The following is an 18,737-nucleotide window of genomic DNA, read 5'->3' on the forward strand; positions in this document are numbered from 1 at the left end:
GGGTTTGCGCGAGGAAGAAGAGAATGAGGAGAGAGAAAGGGGAAATCCAATTTTAAAAATCTGATTTTTTTCAAAAATTACTATTTTGTCCTTTTTCAGTATTTTGCTCGTATTTCCTTCAATACAACTCGGAATTAAGCCCACTACGTGTCTACGGACTCATTTCGTCGCGCTCTATGCAACGGTACAAGCGGAATTTCCAAATTCTTCCCCGGTCAAAAAGTCAACATAAAACCTAATAAAATATTCCGAGGGTAGTTTAGTCTTTTTCTCTATTAAATTATTAATTAAATAATAATTAAGGTTTGGGTTGTTACAGCACATGTGGCCGAAACTTATAGTTTGGATTAGACATAATAAGAACTTCGGGTCATATGAGGAACTTCACGTCCTTAAATATAAATTATTGAAATGAAAATAAATAACTGAATATAACAATAAAAATAAAATAAATTGTTGGAACTTTTGGTTCCAAGTTAGAAGAAAATCAAAGAACTCCAAGTTTTGATTTACTTTCTGAGAATTGCAGAACTCCAAGTTCTTATATAGATATTATATGGATTGAGAACTAAGAGACTTCGGGTCTTTATTTAATTATATAATTTAGGGACTTCGGGTCCTTGCATAAAATAAAAATAACACTAAAGAAAATAACTAAGTAAAAATAATATACATCAAAAATTAAAATATTGCCATAAAATAAATTGTTGAAACTTCTGGTTCAAATGAAAAATAAATCAAAGAGATTCATGTCTTCATTTGCCTTTTAAGAATTGGGGAACTTCAAGTCCACAAATATTTATATTATAATGATTGAAATCTAAGGATCTTTTGGCCATGAGGAACTTCTTCTCCTCTATTAGTTATATAAGTACACACAAATGAATAATCTCAACATGCAATTGCACATAGTCAAGTCAATAATTGTCCCACGGATAACTGTTTCACAACCAACAACATGCAATTGCATCAACTCATCACCCAAAATACATTTAACTACTAAACCAGAAAAAGAAGGTTGTTTGAACTCTTACTTGATGTTTCCAAACTTTCAGCGCCTTCTCCTTACACTTCCTTTCGCCACTAACTCAAATGTCGTCGTTCAGACAATTTAAACAAATCAAACTAAATACCTCTTAATTTGGTGACCATTACATCATAGAGGCTGGACCCACCATCAATTCTGTAACGATTACCTTTCTGCACATCGATTTTGGGCAAGCAGAGAGAAGAGTTGAGGACCTCACTTAGGCAGCGTCACCAGCTTCGTCTTGTGTTTTCTCGTGGACGACCTCAATTCAGTGAGCATTAGCTTTCTGCAGATGCGTTTTGGCCAAGGACAGACAAGAGTTGGGAGGCGCTTAAAATGGATTTGGGCAAGCAAAGAGAAGAGTTGGAGGGGCTTAGGATTGGATTTGGGCAAGCAGAGAGAAGAGTTGGAGGCTCTTACGATTGGATTTGGAGACAAGAGTTGGAGCGAGCATGGTCTTCCTCCTCCAGAGCGTGCGTCTGGTTTTGTTCTTCTTTCTCAGAGTCACATGTGACTCACGTGTTCACTAACAAAGGGCTGAATAGGTTATTCAGTCATTCAATCTCAGCCATCTATTTTTTAAATGAAAACTCAGCCCTTGGATAAGTGGTTGTACTTGTACAGCCGATGTACCACAGAATTTTTGTGTTTTGAGCTATTTTAGAAGTAGTATGTGATGGGGGTTTCTCAATTTTAATTATGTGCATTTTTTTAATTAATTATTTTTTATATTAAATAATTTAATAAGCACTTTTTTTTTTGGAGGTCCAGCCTAGTCCAGTCTTGTACCAAACAGTTCAATGGACTTAAGTCCAGTCTAGTCCAAAGTTAAGTAAAGCACCAAACAACAGACTCAAAGTCTGGTCCAGTCCTGACCAGTCCAGTCCAATACTCCAAACCCAATCCAATCCAATCTTGTCCAATCCAGTCCACAAGGCCTATATATTTATTCGACCATACATTGTGCCACACACCCTTGTCCCTAGCTAGTTTGCAATAGAGAATGTAGATATTCAACTTACAATTACATATGGAAAACATTATTATTAGACTAAAAAATGTTGATAATTTATTCAACTAAAACAAAGAAAGAAAGTAGAAAATGACTAGCATCTGTTCATCTTTGGAAGAGTGCAGCAAAAAGAATTTGATTCCAACTATCCGGTATGCCGGGAAGACACCAGTGGGTGCAATCTATGCTACGGTGGCCGCCAAAACCATAGAAGGAAGGGTGACCATCTTTTCTGAGTTGTGACAGTGTTGTTATGTTGAGCAAGTGAACTGGCTTGGACATTGTGCGCAACACTCTTTCTAAAATAACTTGTGCAGGATGTGAGCCTCCTGGATATTGTGTTCCTAGCACTGGTGATGTTTGTCCAAAACAGGTCTCCGATTTTGCATTATCACCCCATTCTCTTGACCTATTGATTAGCACAAATAAAAAGATCATAACATTTATGTTTAAAAAACATTCTTATAAATGGTTGTGTGTGTTCTCATTTATGCCAGTGGGTTAACTATTTCTCAAAGTTAGAACAACGGCACATGAAGTTTTACTTTTCAATTTTTTTCATTTTTCATCGAATATAGAATCTCGAATTCATGGATAAGTGCTTGTAACCACTTGACATAGATGATCTTGACATTTGCACTAAGACATGCTACTTTCCAATTTTTTTTCTTTACATATGGTTAGTTTTTTAGGTACACGAAGGATCCTGAGCCTCTGCATTTAGCATTTGTGCATTTACACGCATTTAATAAAATATTAACAATTAAATTAATCTAATGAATTTTAATGAGTCCACGTCAGAATAATTGTATTATACTAAACCTCACAACAGCCGCACCTTATTATATGTATTCGATAACATTGAAATAAAAAATCAAAATTCAAATCAAGCAGCAACCACCTCTCTCCCCAACCCAGCCCCCACACTGCCAACCAATTGCCGACCCTTACTCTCTTTTCCTCTCACACACGCACATAGGTTGACTTGGTTTAATTTGCAGGTTTAATTGTAGTAATTGTGCGAATTATTTTTCATTTAGTTGCAGATTTGTTAGGGGAGAGAGAGAGAGAGAGAGAGAGAGAGAGAGAGAGAAGTGGGAGGGGGGTTAAGTGTGGCAGCCATGGGTGGCTGGGGAGCTGCCGCAGGGGGGATAGGGGGCTGGGTTGAAGAGTTGATGCTTGCTGAGACATTTTATTTTTGTTATTGTTATGAAATTTTTAATATTTTATTTCAAAGGTATTTTTTTTTTAAAAGTATTAGATACACATATAAGGTGTAAAGAGATGCTGATGTGGACTGATTAAAATGCATTAGATTAATTTAATAGTTAACATTCATTTAAATGCACCGATGCTAAATACAAAGATCCGGAATCTGTAAACGTATTAGTTTTGAAAAAAAGTCCTTATCTAGGGAGCCCATTGTTTACCTCATATGATCCGGAGAAACACCTTGGAAGAAGACTTTAGTTTTACTAGGATCCACACTAGATTCCACCCATCTAGCCCATGTCGTCAAAGCTTTCTCATAGGCCTTCATGCGATCAATATCTTTGTGTGCATTATTGATACCATATCGAACTTCTGCCCACCTGCATTCCTTTAATTCATTAGTTCTAAAAGTAACTTCATGAAGCGAAAAATAAAAGAAAAAAACAAAACAAAATTGTAACACATACGGTTGTTTTCTTCCAGTATGAAGCCACCAATGCCATGTATTGAAGACCAAGACATCAAAGGTTCTCCAATAACTTCCATTTTGAATTGAGTCAAGCATTAGAACACGCCCTCTGCTATCATTCACAACATCTACCAGAAAGGCATTGCGGGACAGAACGATCGAAACGTCGTATGCCTACAAATTAATGCAAGTTGAGCATGAGCATGTTGTCGCTCCCAATTTCATGTACCATTTGGAGATCCTAATCAGGTATTAAATGCATGGTTTAGGAGGAAATTAAGGTATAGGTAGCCTTACTGGAAACTTGAATGTGGAGACACCTCCAACCTTGGATAAGGTGTAGTTGGCTTCTGGCGCTGATTTATGAAGCAAACATGTGAGAGACTGCCATTGGTTCATGCTCAACGAGTCCCCTACAAATAGGATGCGCTTCCCTCTAAATCTTCCCAAAAAGCTTCTTCCGTCGAACCTACATATATACATTGTCCCCAAACTTTTTTAAAAAAAAAAATAGAGAGAGAAAAGAACAATGGCAAGAAGACTGCACAGAGAAGATGAAGAGAGAATAAATGATATGTAAGTAAGTACCTTGGTAAATTGCAAGAAGTGGGCTGCCATCTGTACTTGAGATACTCATTATCTGGTCTGCCATTCTTTTGGCAGTCAAACTCCTTCAAAATGAAGGGACAGTCTGCTGAATTGTAGAGAGGGTAGGACCAATCGTACACCCATTCTCCATGGAAAAGGTCACACCCAGACTCAGCATTGTTTACTTGTTCCCTCACCCAATATTGACTCACCACACCCCCTATTTGGTACAAAAGAGAAAATAATATTAATGCTACAGAAAATATAGAAGAAGCAGCCATGTGTCAGAAGAAGGTGGTTGCTAAAAATATTATTACTTGGGTGAGTTTAAATAGTGCACACTGTGCTTCTTATAAGTCTAATTTGTGTTCTTAATTCATTGATTTAGTCATTAAGGGCTTGAATTATTAACTTAACTTTTTCTGAAACACATTAGATTAAAATATTCTCATTAAGGGCTTCATTTAGGCGAAGATTACCCTTTATATTTCTATTTTTCCTGATTGGTCTGTAACCTTCATTCAAGACCAAGCCTAATTGATGAGATATTGGCCTTTGCAAGTGGCAAAGACAGTGGCTGTGTCCTGATTGGTCTAGGCGTATAAAGGAAACTTCTTGTTTGGATTGTTGCAAGTTTTGAGTGGCTTTTCTCCACCCGCAAATGATAAGGTTGGAGGCTAGCTACCTTCCCAATTCGTAACTTTTTTTCTTTTTTCTTTTTTCTTTATAGTTGGTATTAACCTCTCCAAGCAGCTCCAAAATGGATGTAACCAATCAAGACGCCAACTTCAGAAATATTGAACTCGTGTTCCTTCACCTATTTATATTGTTTTCTTCAATTTAAGTTATTTATACAGTAATTTTCCTATGTTTCACGGTTGTCAAAAAACAAAGAAAAAAAAAAATTGAAAGTCACGAAAGTAAGTGCAAAAAAAATTTGGACCGTTTCTCGATTTATGCGTGTCATCCTTGCGCAGGGGCCATGCTAATCTTCTCTGTATCGTTCCAATTTTATCGGATGTCCCCGAAGGGACAAGCTGTAGTGTTGAAAAGTTCTATATATGGTCTTCATTCGTAGAACGGTATTCCGATGTGGGATTTATGATTCCTAGTTTTTAATCAAGTCAAGTCAAGATTCCTTCCTGCTTTAATAGTTTGGCTGGCCCAAGTCTAAGACAAACTCCCGTCCTTTATCACTTGGGCCTTTCTTTGCTCATTCAATCCAAAAATTAAAGCCCAGAAACAACCCCATTTGCCACTAGCAGAGTAGTAATTTATCTGAAATGCCCGTTGATTTTTTATTAACACAACTGGTATATTTCAAAATTATGTAATTAATTGATAAGCTGTGACTTGTTTCTGTTTTAAATTATTTATAACCTTTTTATATATCTTAAGAAAGAATTTGTAATAGCTTTTCTGAATGTAAACTTTTTTAATCCCTTCGAAATTTGGTCTATATAACGATTACAATGAAAATGTTAACATATGATAACCCATGGTCATGGACTACATAAATATGTTCACTCTTGGAGGTTATTAACCAATGTGATTGAGCATATGCAGAGCACAATTTGTGTCCATTTTAATAAAAACAAGAAATCTTACACATGCATGCAAGATAGTTATTTTCAGGCAGAAAAGAATGGAGTTGTGTGATAAAAATGTAGAGAATATTATTCGTATATATATATTTTTTTAATACAAGTGATAGTGTAAACAATAACGGGGATGGGGTTTCACACACATGCCATGGAGATTCAAACTTGAGACAACTAATCTACACATCAAGGCCCTTTTCGACCGGGTTAGATCCCGTTGACCGTATTTATTTATTTTTTAAACTCTTGTTTAGTGTTGCTTTTAATATATTAAAGACTTATTTACTATAGTGCCCTATGAAACTATGGTCAAATCCTACATTTCCCCCCTCCTTGGAAGTCGATGGAGAAGAAGAGATTTTATTATTATTAAATTTTCCATTATATATATATATCAAATTAAACAAGTAATTACATTATTTAATTATATTTTTAATTTTATTAATATTTTATTTCACTTAATAAAAAAAAAAAGTGGGTCATACACATTACACATCATCATTTGTGATAAAAAGATTAAAATAGCCCTGCCACGTCATCAAAATTTTTGGAGTTATGAATGGAGATGACGGTAGCGGACAAATTGGATCACCAAACCTTGGACAAGAGGTTAGGGTGGACCACTTCGACTTTCGAGGGGCAAAGTAAGATTTGACCATAATTTCAAGAAGCACTATATTAAACTTTATGGCATGTTTACTAATCCATAATTGGATTAGGAGGAATTGAATTGGGAATGAATTGAATTGAGGAGGAGTTGGATTGAGGAGAATTAGATTCCGAATTCCTATTGAAGTTGTTTACTAAACCATATGAATTGAGGGGAGTTAGATTCTGGATTCCTATTGAAGTTATTTACTAAATCATATGGAATTGGGGTAGGAGTGGTACTAATTACTAAAATATCCTCGTTGTTAGGTTAAAGTAGTTGGCAAATTCGAAATTTTATAAATTGTGTGAGGATATAATGGGTAAAAAAGATGAATTCCTAATGGGTTAGTTCTCCAGGAATTAAAATACCATCTCCCACCCAAGAATTGATGTCACGACCCGATTCGAAAATAAAGAATAGTCCCGAATCATGGCGTGAGTCATACCATAGTCATAGGAATAAAATCCTACACCCATGATATGATGAGAAATAGAACCACAAATAATACAAATTTACTTAACATTACAAAATCAGAGTCGCAGTAGCTTGTAGTTAACTAAACACTAGGATCTTTAACAAACGGTTGACTACTTACAAATATTAATTATACAAATCAATAACAAAAGCCTAGTAGCTTGGTTGAAACCCGCTTCCACACTTTGCCTTGAATCCTGCACAATCTATTAGGGTATGAGCATTCTAATGCCCAGTAGAGTACCGTCAAACCCCTCAAAGTCAGCTATCACAGTTAATCAAAGTGTCATGCATCAAACAACACAAGATATACAAATTATGCAATCATACCAGATAAATAAATTTGCATATGTGGTGATGCCATGAACACACTCCCTTCTAATCCCACTAATTCATATCCTAGGGCAACAAGCCTGCATGTCCCATACCATGCATTTTACCACTGTGGCTTCGAATACCTTAAAATATGAACTAGCGCCCATCCGTCCCTTAACCCATTTTTCTTTTGTTTACGAATTTCTCAACTTTCACTTATCATTAGAGGCCCTGCTCCCATCACCTGAATATATTCAAGCTCTGCTCCCGTCACCTGAATATATTCCACATTTTATTCAGATATATCTAAAGCCTTCTCCCACCCCTTAGATATATCTCAAACGACACACACACACTCCAAACACCACTGTATTTCTGATGCATATGTAGTGCAGCACAAACATCATTTATTTCTGCTGAATAATGCCATAGGTAATAACAATAATATATCAAGCTTAATCATATGAATAATAATATTCATAAAACATCAAATAATATCCAGGGAAAAACATCAATAATAATGTTCACATAACATCAAATAATATTCATCGAGCAAAGCAACAATAATATTCACGGAAAAACATCAATAATAACATTCACATAACATCAAATAATATTCATCGAGCAAAGCAACAATAATATTCCTATTTATAATACTATATATAAGCACCAAGATTAAAAGTGATATAGCCCAATCATCGGGAAATCAGGAAACCCTACCTCAAGTCCAGCTAGCTAAAGTACCAAATTTACCCTTCGGAAGTTCTCAGAGTTGTCGAATCTACACTTTTGATCCAATTCCTGAATAAATCCAAATCCAAATTATTATTGAGCAATCTTCACGCTATTTCACCTAAGACCAACCTCAACCTTACGCATTTCAAAGATTTTGCTTAAAAATGACGAAAATGCCCCTAGGACCAACTCGGGGTCCAAAGCGGCCAAATCTCATAAAAAAATAATCTAAAACTTTGTCCTATGTCCTGTCAACACTGAAACAAGGCCAACGACACCCGTTAACCAAATGTTACTATTTGGGTCCCGTGGGCCCCACAACAACCCATACTTTGTACCACCTCGGATTGACTCAAAACATATACCATCGGAATCGGATCGAACAATCGAGTCGAATGGACTAAAAATATGGCGTCGGAGGCTGCCGGAGCCGCGAGTGGGCTTGCTCCGGTTACTGTTCATCGTCTTAAAAAAGAAATCCTGCAACTTCCCCTGTTTTTCAGATTTAATCCCAGATTTTTGTGAGCCATTTTGACCAACCAAACATCAACGAAAATGGGTAAACTTATAGTGGTTTTGAAGCTTAGTATCTCTAGTTTCTAACCCAATAAACCACACTGAAAACGGATCTAAAACGAAGGAGAAAACCAACTCCAAAGTTGGACTCGTGGCTGGTTTTCTGCAGAAAACAGAGTTTTTTTTCCAAACTTTGCACAAGTGTTCAACCGCTCAAAACTCAACCAAAATCGACGAAACTAATTGTGTTTTGTTCCTTGCCAAGTCTAGTTCAAAACCCAACAGATGGATTCCTCAAAAACTCAAAGGATTAGGAGAAAAATAGAGCCAAAGTGAGGCTCGTGGACTGCAAATTTCCAGATTTTGTTCAAAGTTGTTTTCAACCATTCTAACACCCCAAGGCCCTGTTTGGTGGGCCGGATTGGACAAGACTGGATTGGGCTTGGAGTGTTGGACTGGGCTGGTTAGGACTGGACCAGACTTTGAGTCTATTGTTTGGTGCTTTACTTAACTTTGGACTGGACTGGACTTAAGTCCAGTGCACTGTTTGGTACCAGACAAGACTGGAATGGACTGGACCTCCAACAAAAATTAATTTTTTTAGTGCATATTAAATTATCTAATATAAAAAAATTAATTTCGTCCAAAAAAAAAAAATTTAAAAAAATGTACATAATTAAAATTCAGAAAGCCCCATCACATGCTAATGATGAACGTGATAAGATGCAAATTAGTAAGTGGGTAGCCACAAGAGATAAACAAAGAGATAAAGTGCACGGGAGATACAAGATGAAAGAGAGAAAGAAAGAGATAACAAATAAATAAAATGGGAGAACATGGGTAGCCACAAGAACAGCAAATCATCACAAACAAAGCATAAAAAGTCATAAAAAGTCATAAAGCCAAAGCAAATCATCACAAACAAAGAGCTAAACATAAAAATAATAATAACAAAAGGAAGAGATGAACTTCTATACAGCAAACAGATTTTAGCAAAAGGATAGATATGAACTTCTCATAACCTCAGTTCCTCTTGCACACAAATAAGATCAAAGAGAGAGATCTTAGCCAAAAGAAGAAATCAAGATGGATACCTGGATTATTGGACTTGGATCATTGTTTTAGATCTGCAATCTTAGTTTCTCTTGGACTTGGATCTACAAGAGAAATGAAGAGGAAGACAGAGCCGAAGAGGAAGAGTGAAGTGAAGTGGGCGGCACTAGGTTTAGACTGAATTATTTGATAATACCTCTTTTATATAGAGGCATTGTATTGGGTTGTCTGACCTAAATGGCTATTGGGCCTTTCTCTTTCTTTTCTTTTTTTTTCCAGAAACAAGAACCAGCCCCTAACGGCTATGTATTATTATTAGATAACGGCTATATATATATGGGCCTACGGGCCGGGCTTTTATGGTCGGGCTGGGCTTCAAACACTCAAGCCCAAGCCCAGCCCAAGCGGGCCGGGCTCTCTCAAAGCCCATAACGGGCCGGGCCGGGCTTTTTTTGATGGGCCGGGCGGGCCCCCGTAAGCCATGAGCCCGCGGGCCAAATGATGAGGCCTACTAGCAAGACTCTTTTGAGCGTCCAAATGTATAGCCCAAAATGGACCCTTACATGTCAGGTTCAAAACTATATTTTACCTTAGACCTAACCCAAGTCAAAGGGCCTAGTTTTGGGGAATGCACCTGTACAAAAATAAACCCAATTGGGCGGACTATTTGAAACGAGAGAAATACCAAGTACACTATATATTACTTTCTAATTAAATGACATTTAAAAAAAAAAATCGGAAACGGAAACTTATAAGGATAAAAAGGAAAAAGCTGGATATGGTTATCTAGATTGTTTATGTGAGAATGTAAAGAAATATTCCACGTTACGTGATCTTATATGAGCTTATATAAATTTTGATTATTCATTGTCAACTCGTTTTCGGGTGAAACTTCAACTTTCTTCATTTTATAGGCAAGGTGGTTGAATAATTGATAGATTATTTTTTTTTTCTTTTTTGGGAAGTGGATGGATAGGAATACAAATTATGTAGAGATTATGAACTAGTGCAATTACATACTCAATTTTGGAAATATTATAGGGATTCTTGGATCCAAAAAATTAGTTGGTTTTTCTTTGTATGAGAGCTGCATATAGAAGTTGATTCCAAGTATCAGGAACTCCGGCCAGACACCAGTGGCTGCAGTCCATGTCCCTGTGACCGCCGTGACCATACACAGACGGATGGCCATCCTTTCTTAGTTGTGAAAGGGTTGTGACGTTGAGCAAATAAGCTGGCTTTGACATAGAATGCAGCACTCTTTCTACTACAAGCTCTGCTGGATGTGAACCTGCTGGATACTGATGCCCAACCACTGGTCGCATTTGTCCCTCACAATGTTTTGCAGCTGGCTCCCACCAATCACTTCCACTAATTAACCAAACATTAATACAGGGTTAATTGGGGAAAAAAATTGTTCCATAAAAATGTTATAAAACAAGGTAAGCATGTAATTATAAGAAAAAAAAGTAAATAAGGTCACATGCGGTAATTGTCATATATCAAAGATGTGATGTAAATGTGAATTAGAACAGTTGGTTAGGTCACTGACGTTGTAACAATAGTTAATCGATAAGGGACATGTAAATCATAAAATAAATGATTATATCCGATGACCATTTGAGTTTGCGACATTTAGTCTTTACTATGAAAAAAAAGCATCAAATTTTTATGATGTTAAGCTATAACTAGCAATGTGATAAATGCAAGGGTGCGGAACCATTAGATAAGAATTCGTCTCATGAGTGGTTCAGATTTATAGTCTTAAAACGTAAGATAAAATACATGTCTCAATCACTGTGTGTATAGACAAGGCCAGGGAAGTCTTACTTATTATGATCTGGGGAAACACCCTGGAAGAAGACTCTTGTTCTTTTGGGGTCCAAATTGGTGTCAATCCATCTAGCCCAAGTGTTGAGCCCTTTCTTATACGCAACCAACCGATCCATGTCTTTATACATGCGGTTTCCTTCTTGAATTAGATCCCAACTGCAACACATGTGACATTCATTGAATACAACACTGTTTAGTTAATTGCTTACGACAAAGGCAAAATAAATTGGAAATTTTTGTTTGGGCCATCTTTAGAAGAAAAATTTGTACGAAATGAGGATACCACTGTTTTGCTATTCTCAGCCAATCATAAATTCTCACATGGAAAAGTCACGCATGATATACCGTAGTTGACCAGGAATAGAAAATAGTGCCATTTCCATTTCACACAAGTGTTTCTCTAGCTTTAGGGTATTGGAATTAATGTTGATCTTACGGTTGCTTCCTTCCACTGTGAAGCCACCAATGCCATGTGTTGAAGATCAAGAAGTCAATTCCCTTCCACATTTTCCCACTTTCAATAGAGTCAAGTTTAAGAACTCGCCCAGCTTTTGTTGCTATAATATCAACCAGAAACGCATTCCTAGAGAACATGACCTTCACATTGTATGCCTGCAGAACAATACTGCAAATATTGAAGTTATTCTAGGACATTTAATAATCTTATTCATCATATTCTCGTTAGTATCTCTTATGTGACAAAATATTGTTCATGTAAAAGTGCATAAATTTGGTGAGCTTAACATTATTGTTTTCGACTCGTAGAGAGATTGGACCCGCTCTAATAGGTGGGTGGATCCACATTAGTTTTATTCCCACTATATGCACCAATGTGATTCATATATATGAACGGTTTGTCTAAGGCTTTATCATAAACCTTCTTGTTGTTAAGTGTTGATGTTGACAGGCTATGGTTTAGGAAGATATATAATAAAACTAAGGCATATTGTATATGCAAACCAACGTTAGTTTGATTGGTTGCTCTTTCAGTTCTTGTATTAAGCCTTACCTACCAAAAAACAGCTGGTAGAGGTATGCATTATAAAAGCATAATTGTCATCATTCGCATTATTAACTTGAAGACTAAAAAAAAAACAATGTCAGATGCAGTGTCCTTGTAGAGAAAATTAATTATATGAGACTCGAAAAATAATGTTGGTCGAGATCAAGATAATCGTCTCTATTGTTTATGTGAGACTCAAAAAATAGTAACAAATCTATGTATTAGTGTCGGATGCAGTGAACTCGTATTGAAAATTAAATATAAAGTAAAAAGACGGTAAAATTGAGAGGTATAATTAGTCTTACAGGGAATGTGAATGTGGATAGCCCTCCTATCCTGAACAGTTTATATGGGGTTTGTGGGTTGGCTGTATGAAGCATACAAGTGAGTGACTGCCATTGATTCAAGCTCAGTGAGTCCCCAACAAACATGATGCTCTTTCCTCTAAATCTTTGCACGAAATCTTGACCGTTGAACCTACATGGATAAGTTTTATCCAATCATATGATACTAAGCTCCAATTGAGGAAAACCCCTTCAATATTGTTCTGCTTGTTGTAATTGGAATAATATCAAAGAAAAATAGTCTTAATTATTTGAGGACAAAAAATGCATGAAAGCAACCCATCGACAACCCTATCTCTATATGCGAGTAGCATTCAGCATAGATGGGATCGGAGAGCGGCCAACAGAAAACCCATATACAGAACCATTTGCTTCATAAAAGAAAACGATCCATTTGAAAGAGAACTAGAGATTAAAGCAGAAGAATTTAAAGCAGCAAAGGCTAGTCATGGGTGTATTTACCTTGTTAAGCTGCAACCAGTGGGCTGCCATCGATATTTAAGATAATATTTGTCTGGACGACCATTCTTTAGGCAATCGAATTCCTTCTCTATGAAGGGGCATTTTGCTGAATTATACAGAGGATATGATGCATCATAAACCCACTTTCCTTGGAAAATATCACATACTTTAGTGGAAGTTACATCTCCATGTACATGGTGCAGAAGAGAGAGCACAATAACAAGTGTGCTAATGCCAAAAATACCCATGTGTGTGTGTGTGTGAGAGAGAGAGAGAGAGAGAGAGAGAGAAAGAGAGAGAGAGAGAGAAAGAGAGAGGTTGGAGACTCTCACAATGTATGTGACTGAGTGGGTTGAAATGCATGTATATATAATAATTACATATGTGACTGAGGGGGTTGATAATACAAAGACTACCTACTTGAGACGATTTCATCAATCCCGTCCGAAAATATGGCCTTCCACTCTAAACTCATAAGAAAAAGGAACGGAAAATAAATTTGTAAACTTGTGAAGGGATTTTATAGTTAGTTACAATTGCGTACAAAAAGTACTACCAATTTTGGTTCTTAAGCACCCAATTTGTATCTGTAAGGTATATATGAATAAACTATGTATAGAGTCAGCCAGGAGTTTTTATCAAAAATAGCCAAAATTTAATCCCCAAATTCATAAATGTTAGTTTTTTTTAAAAATCTTCCAAATATAACCAAACACTCACTTAAATTGACCCAAATGCCCTCTAAATTATAACTCAATTACACCTAAAAGCTAAAAGCATAAAAACAAAATTGAATTCGTCAACTCAATCATGCTTATTTTCATAAAAATGACAATGTAATTACCAAAAAGAAGAAGTCAATGTTTTCATAAATCTAGGCAATACAAATCATCTCTATGGTTATGGCTTGAATTGGTGGGTTTTCTCATCAACTCTTTAGAGAGCATTTGGGTCAATTTAAGTGAGTTTTTGGCTATATTTGAAATTTTTTTAAAAAAAAATTGACATTTATGAATTTGGGGGTTAAATATTGGCTATTTTTGATAAAAACACGTCAGTCAAGCCACCATACTAGAGTAATCATCCAATACTAAGAAGGGAAAATATAAATGAAAAAACCAAAATTTTAAGGCCCTTTTTCACTGGGTTACACCCTGTTGAATGAGTTAATTAATTATTAATTTTTTTTTTTTTGGTATGAATCACGAGGTGGTCCTAGATGGGCCCCAACTATGGGTGGCACCTTTAAACCTTAACCACAACCCAGACTAATCCCCACTCACACTGGGTCGGCCCGTAAGGGGTAAAGTGTTGGCTAAAGTAGTGACTCCATACGAGAGCAGGGATCGAACCCCTGACCTCTCTTAAGGAATGAGAGTGACGAACCACTCACACCAACCACCTTGGTTATTAATTATTAAATTTTGGATAACGAGTTCACTGATTTATTATTATCATCCATCCAAATATTGTGAGATGTACTTTACGGAGCTAACACACACCAAAATAAGACACAAAAGTTTCACTTAAGAAAACTTGATCACGAATTATAAATTTTTATTATTAAAAGAAAAGTGTAAACAAGAGAGAAAACCCGAGAAAAGTTTCAGTCGCAGACCTCCTTGGGGGTCAGTGGCCTCCATTCTCTGCCCTCCCCTCCTTTCCCTCCTAGACCTTCCCCTCCCCTATCCACGTCTGATCCTCACTCATCGCCTCCAACTCTTCTACCTTGACTAAGTTTGATGGTTGTTTGGCTATCTAGTGACGTATGAATTTGTTGTGTGTTTGTAGTCCCTACTTTTATTTTCTATTTGTTAGAGTTAAAAAGTGGTAGTTATAGTTGTAATTGGGTGCGGTGGTTACCGATCACCAAAACAAAGGCCAATTTCCAGTTGAAGCCCACATTCTTCCTATATATCAACTATTACAATCATGATTGCCGGACCTTTTGTTAGTGGGGCAAAAAACTGTGTCTTTTGTTATGTTTTCTACTAATGTCATTACCGGACCTTGAAATTTGACATTGCGTAATTTTTTTTTGATGAAGCAGTGGGGATAAACCCCAAGAAACCAACAACTGACATTGCGTAATCGAGACATCATAATGTGGACATTTATGAGTCTTAGGACCCTAACACTGTCATGCTCTTTAGCAATCACACAAGTCAGAAAAAAATGGCAAAGAGAAACACCTTTGCTCAGACTCAAACCATATATACTGATTGGCTGTCCATAATCCAAATAACAAGCTTTGTAGAAAAACCATAACCCCATCCCATCAAAACAATTTTTTTTTATAAAAAAAAATACAGCGAAAACGATACTGACAAGAATATGGGGCCAACATTATTGACCTCTGAATCTTTCCCACATTTAAGAAATTCCTCTCTGCTGCCTTTGCTTCAATCAAATTAACATATTTTCTTAGACAAATCAAGCTTCCAGGGTAACTGAAGACATTGACGGGTATAAGATCCGTCGTATTGCTCATTGAGGAACATCCAACTTGTACAGCCCTAATGCCACAACGATGGACATCCAACTTCTAATTCAAATTTTCAAAATTTCTAAGAAAACCCCATTATCTTCCCAAACTACCCTTAAATACACACCCAGCATAAAAAAAATAAAAAAAATCTATTTAAACCCCACACTTTTAATAAAAAAGATAAGGGGAAACGTTAAAATTATTCGAAAACTATATGGCAACTTTACCTTGGGGCCGACATATGAACTGTATGAATCAAACAGGAAACAAATGCAATGGACAATAAGTGTGTTTTAAAGTTCAAAAAAAAAATATATATATTTTAGTTTTTCTATTTAAACCCCACATTTTTCTTTGTTCACTCCAATACTTAAATCATTATTAGGGCCGATATATGAAACTGAAAAGTTGGATATATGAAACAAAGGGAAGAGAATAAGATCATTACAACCAAGCAATCAACAAGCCTTTCCATAAGCTCCCATCGCATCTTTTAAGGAGGTAGGCTCCTCTGAAGTTGAGGTTCCACCCCAAAACCAATTGGCAATGGGGGGAGTAGCCCAACTGCTTATAAGCCATTGCTAGGTTTCTCAACTTTCCAATGTGAGACATTTCACATTCACATTTTCACATTTTCACATTCTCACATTCACATTCTTCTGTCTCTAGCAGCAAATCTCAATTGGCCATTACATCAATTTGATGTAAAAAATGCATTCTCACATGGAGACTTGGAAGAATAAGTATATATGGACTTACCATCAGGATGTAACTTAGCTCATGACAAGGAGAATCAAGTTTGTAAGCTCAAAAAGTCATTGTATGGGTTAAAGCAATCTCCCAGGGCATGGTTTGGCAGATTCACTAAATCCATGAAGAATTTTAGATATATACAGAGTAATTTGGATCGCACTTTGTTCTTGAAGCGTGATGGAAGAAGACTTACTGCATTGATTGTTTATGTGAATGACATAGTCGTAACTGGAAACGACACAGGGGAGTAACTAAAACTGCAGAAGTATTTGTCTTAGGAATTTCAGATGAAGGTTTTAGGTGATCTGAAGTACTTTCTCGGAATTGAAATAGCAAGGTCCATAACTGGTATATTTCTATCTCAAAAGAAGTATGTATTGGATCTACTCACTGAAACAAGTATGTATTGGATCTACTCACTGAAACAGGAATGCTTGGATGCAAGCCTGCTGACACACCCATCGAGATGAATCACACGTTGTGTGAAGACATGGATCAAGAACCAACCAATAAGGAACAATACCAACGCCTTGTTGGAAGGTTAATATATTTAGCCCACACAAGACCAGATATTGCATATGTTGTGAGTGTGGTTAGTTAGTTTATGCATTCACCCAGTGTGTCTCATAGGAATGTGATTGATCGGATCTTAAGATACTTAAAGTCAGCCTCCGGGAAAAGATTAATGTTCTCAAAAAATGAAGATCTTGAAGTTGTTGGATATACAGATGCTGATTGGGCTGGCTCCATTACTAATAGACACTCTACTTCAGGTTACTTTACTTTTGTGGGAGGTAACCTAGTCACTTGGCGGAGTAAAAAACAAAATGTGGTTTCTCGGTCTAGTGCAGAAGCAGAGTATCGAGAAATGGCTCACGGAATTTGTGAATTACTATGGCTCAAAATACTATTGACAGAATTGGGCTTCAAGCCAGAAAAGCCAATGGAGTTACATTGTGATAACAAGTCAGCCATCGATAATGCCCATAATCCAATTCAACATGATCAAACCAAACATGTTGAGGTGGATAGACATTTTATCAAAGAAAAAATTGAGAAGAAGATCATCCGCCTACCATTTGTAAAACAGAAGATCAACTGGCAGATATCTTAACCAAAGCTGTTTGTGGCAGAGTATTTCATGACTCACTTACCAAGTTGGGCATTGGTGACGTATATGCACCAACTTAAGGAGGAGTGTTGACGTAAGACTCCTAATTAATCAAGGAGATTTATTTCCTTGATTAATTAAGGGATTTACTTTCATATTTTATATAGTTGTCAAATGATTGTATAATTAGGAGATACTATCCTAATTGATCACTGTATCTACTTCCTTGTAAAACACTCATGTAAATTCTTGTATATACCTCCTTATGGAAAAGAATAAAATGTAACCTAAAGTATTCAAACCATATTCATATTTTAGCATCCTCAATGTTTTGCGTCTTTAAGAGAGAAGAGTAATCTGGCAATAGGATGTAGAGAAGTTTGTATTTTTCTAAAACTTAATATGAAGAGTTGTGGGGTGTGTGTATAGAAGTACTAGGGTTAAGTATTAAGTTAGATGACCTTTTTTTGACTTTTTACACAATAATAAAACTTAACAGCTAAATGATTTAAGTATTGGAGTGAAAAAAGAGAAGTGCGGGGTTTAAATAGAAAAACTCTATCTTTATTTTTGGTGTTAGACATACAAAACCAATTTGTTCGCAAGTCCTTAGTTAGGATTTTTGGTTCCTTACTATGTTAGGATTTTGGTTACTTATACCCATTTATCTATGTTAGGATTTTTGGTTCCTTACTATGTTAGGATTTTTGGTTCCTTAAAGAGAAGTGAGATTTATTTCCTATTGTAATTTATATTTATTTTCTATTGTAATTTGTATTTATTTCCTGTTTTATTTAGAGTTGTATTTCTTTATAAATACCTTCATATTGAATAAGAATAAAGATATGAGCATTTGTTTGACTCAATTATTATGGAAGGGAATTAATAACAAACTTTGAATTACATACAAAATTAATGATTAATCGATCGGTAGTAGATGGTGTTAATTACATTGGTACTAATATTACAACTGGGAAACTTTACAATTACATGTACAACAGCCAAAAAATTAACACACTGGTCAGTTAAAAGTGGCCCCATAAATCAACATATGAAATTCTTTCATGGTTCTGAAATTGTCTTCAA

The 18,737-nt window shown here is 36.1% G+C and overlaps 2 protein-coding genes and 1 non-coding gene across 3 annotated transcripts; all 3 read right to left on the bottom strand.

The window, feature by feature from the left end:
* Nucleotides 1–1,885: 1,885 nt before the first annotated feature.
* Nucleotides 1,886–4,613, bottom strand: LOC110762304 (protein trichome birefringence-like 43). The gene is made up of 5 exons (XM_021965250.2): nucleotides 4,312–4,613; nucleotides 4,021–4,192; nucleotides 3,722–3,897; nucleotides 3,473–3,634; nucleotides 1,886–2,451 (listed from the first exon to the last, which is right to left on the bottom strand). The coding sequence occupies exons 1-5, from the start codon at nucleotides 4,590–4,592 to the stop codon at nucleotides 2,148–2,150; spliced, it is 1,095 nt and encodes a 364-aa protein (XP_021820942.1). The 5' UTR covers nucleotides 4,593–4,613; the 3' UTR covers nucleotides 1,886–2,147.
* Nucleotides 4,614–5,242: 629 nt separating this feature from the next.
* On the bottom strand, nucleotides 5,243–5,345 carry LOC148295588 (U6 spliceosomal RNA). Its single transcript, XR_015834978.1, has one exon. It is a non-coding gene; the product is annotated as a U6 spliceosomal RNA (small nuclear RNA).
* A 5,203-nt stretch (nucleotides 5,346–10,548) lies between these two features.
* On the bottom strand, nucleotides 10,549–13,588 carry LOC110768156 (protein trichome birefringence-like 43). Its single transcript, XM_021972929.2, has 5 exons — nucleotides 13,300–13,588; nucleotides 12,799–12,970; nucleotides 11,927–12,102; nucleotides 11,488–11,646; nucleotides 10,549–11,028 (listed from the first exon to the last, which is right to left on the bottom strand). The coding sequence occupies exons 1-5, from the start codon at nucleotides 13,545–13,547 to the stop codon at nucleotides 10,719–10,721; spliced, it is 1,065 nt and encodes a 354-aa protein (XP_021828621.2). The 5' UTR covers nucleotides 13,548–13,588; the 3' UTR covers nucleotides 10,549–10,718.
* Between the last annotated feature and the right edge of the window lie 5,149 nt (nucleotides 13,589–18,737).

The sequence above is a fragment of the Prunus avium genome, chromosome 3 (assembly GCF_965620075.1).
Source record: "Prunus avium chromosome 3, drPruAviu1.hap1.1, whole genome shotgun sequence".
NCBI lineage: Eukaryota > Viridiplantae > Streptophyta > Magnoliopsida > Rosales > Rosaceae > Prunus > Prunus avium.

Excerpts from the sequence above, each read along its gene's own strand:
- LOC110768156 (XM_021972929.2), bottom strand. The coding sequence starts at position 13,547 with ATGGGTATTTTTGGCATTAGCACACTTGTTATTGTGCTCTCTCTTCTG. Across the intron at positions 12,103-12,798 it reads TATCCACATTCACATTCCCT|GCATACAATGTGAAGGTCAT; the intron begins GTAAGACTAATT and ends ATTGTTCTGCAG. Across the intron at positions 11,029-11,487 it reads GTTTCCCCAGATCATAATAA|TGGAAGTGATTGGTGGGAGC; the intron begins GTAAGACTTCCC and ends TTGGTTAATTAG.
- LOC110762304 (XM_021965250.2), bottom strand. The coding sequence starts at position 4,592 with ATGGCTGCTTCTTCTATATTTTCTGTAGCATTAATATTATTTTCTCTT. Across the intron at positions 4,193-4,311 it reads ACTTCTTGCAATTTACCAAG|GTTCGACGGAAGAAGCTTTT; the intron begins GTACTTACTTAC and ends GTATATATGTAG. Across the intron at positions 2,452-3,472 it reads GTTTCTCCGGATCATATGAG|GTCAAGAGAATGGGGTGATA; the intron begins GTAAACAATGGG and ends GCTAATCAATAG.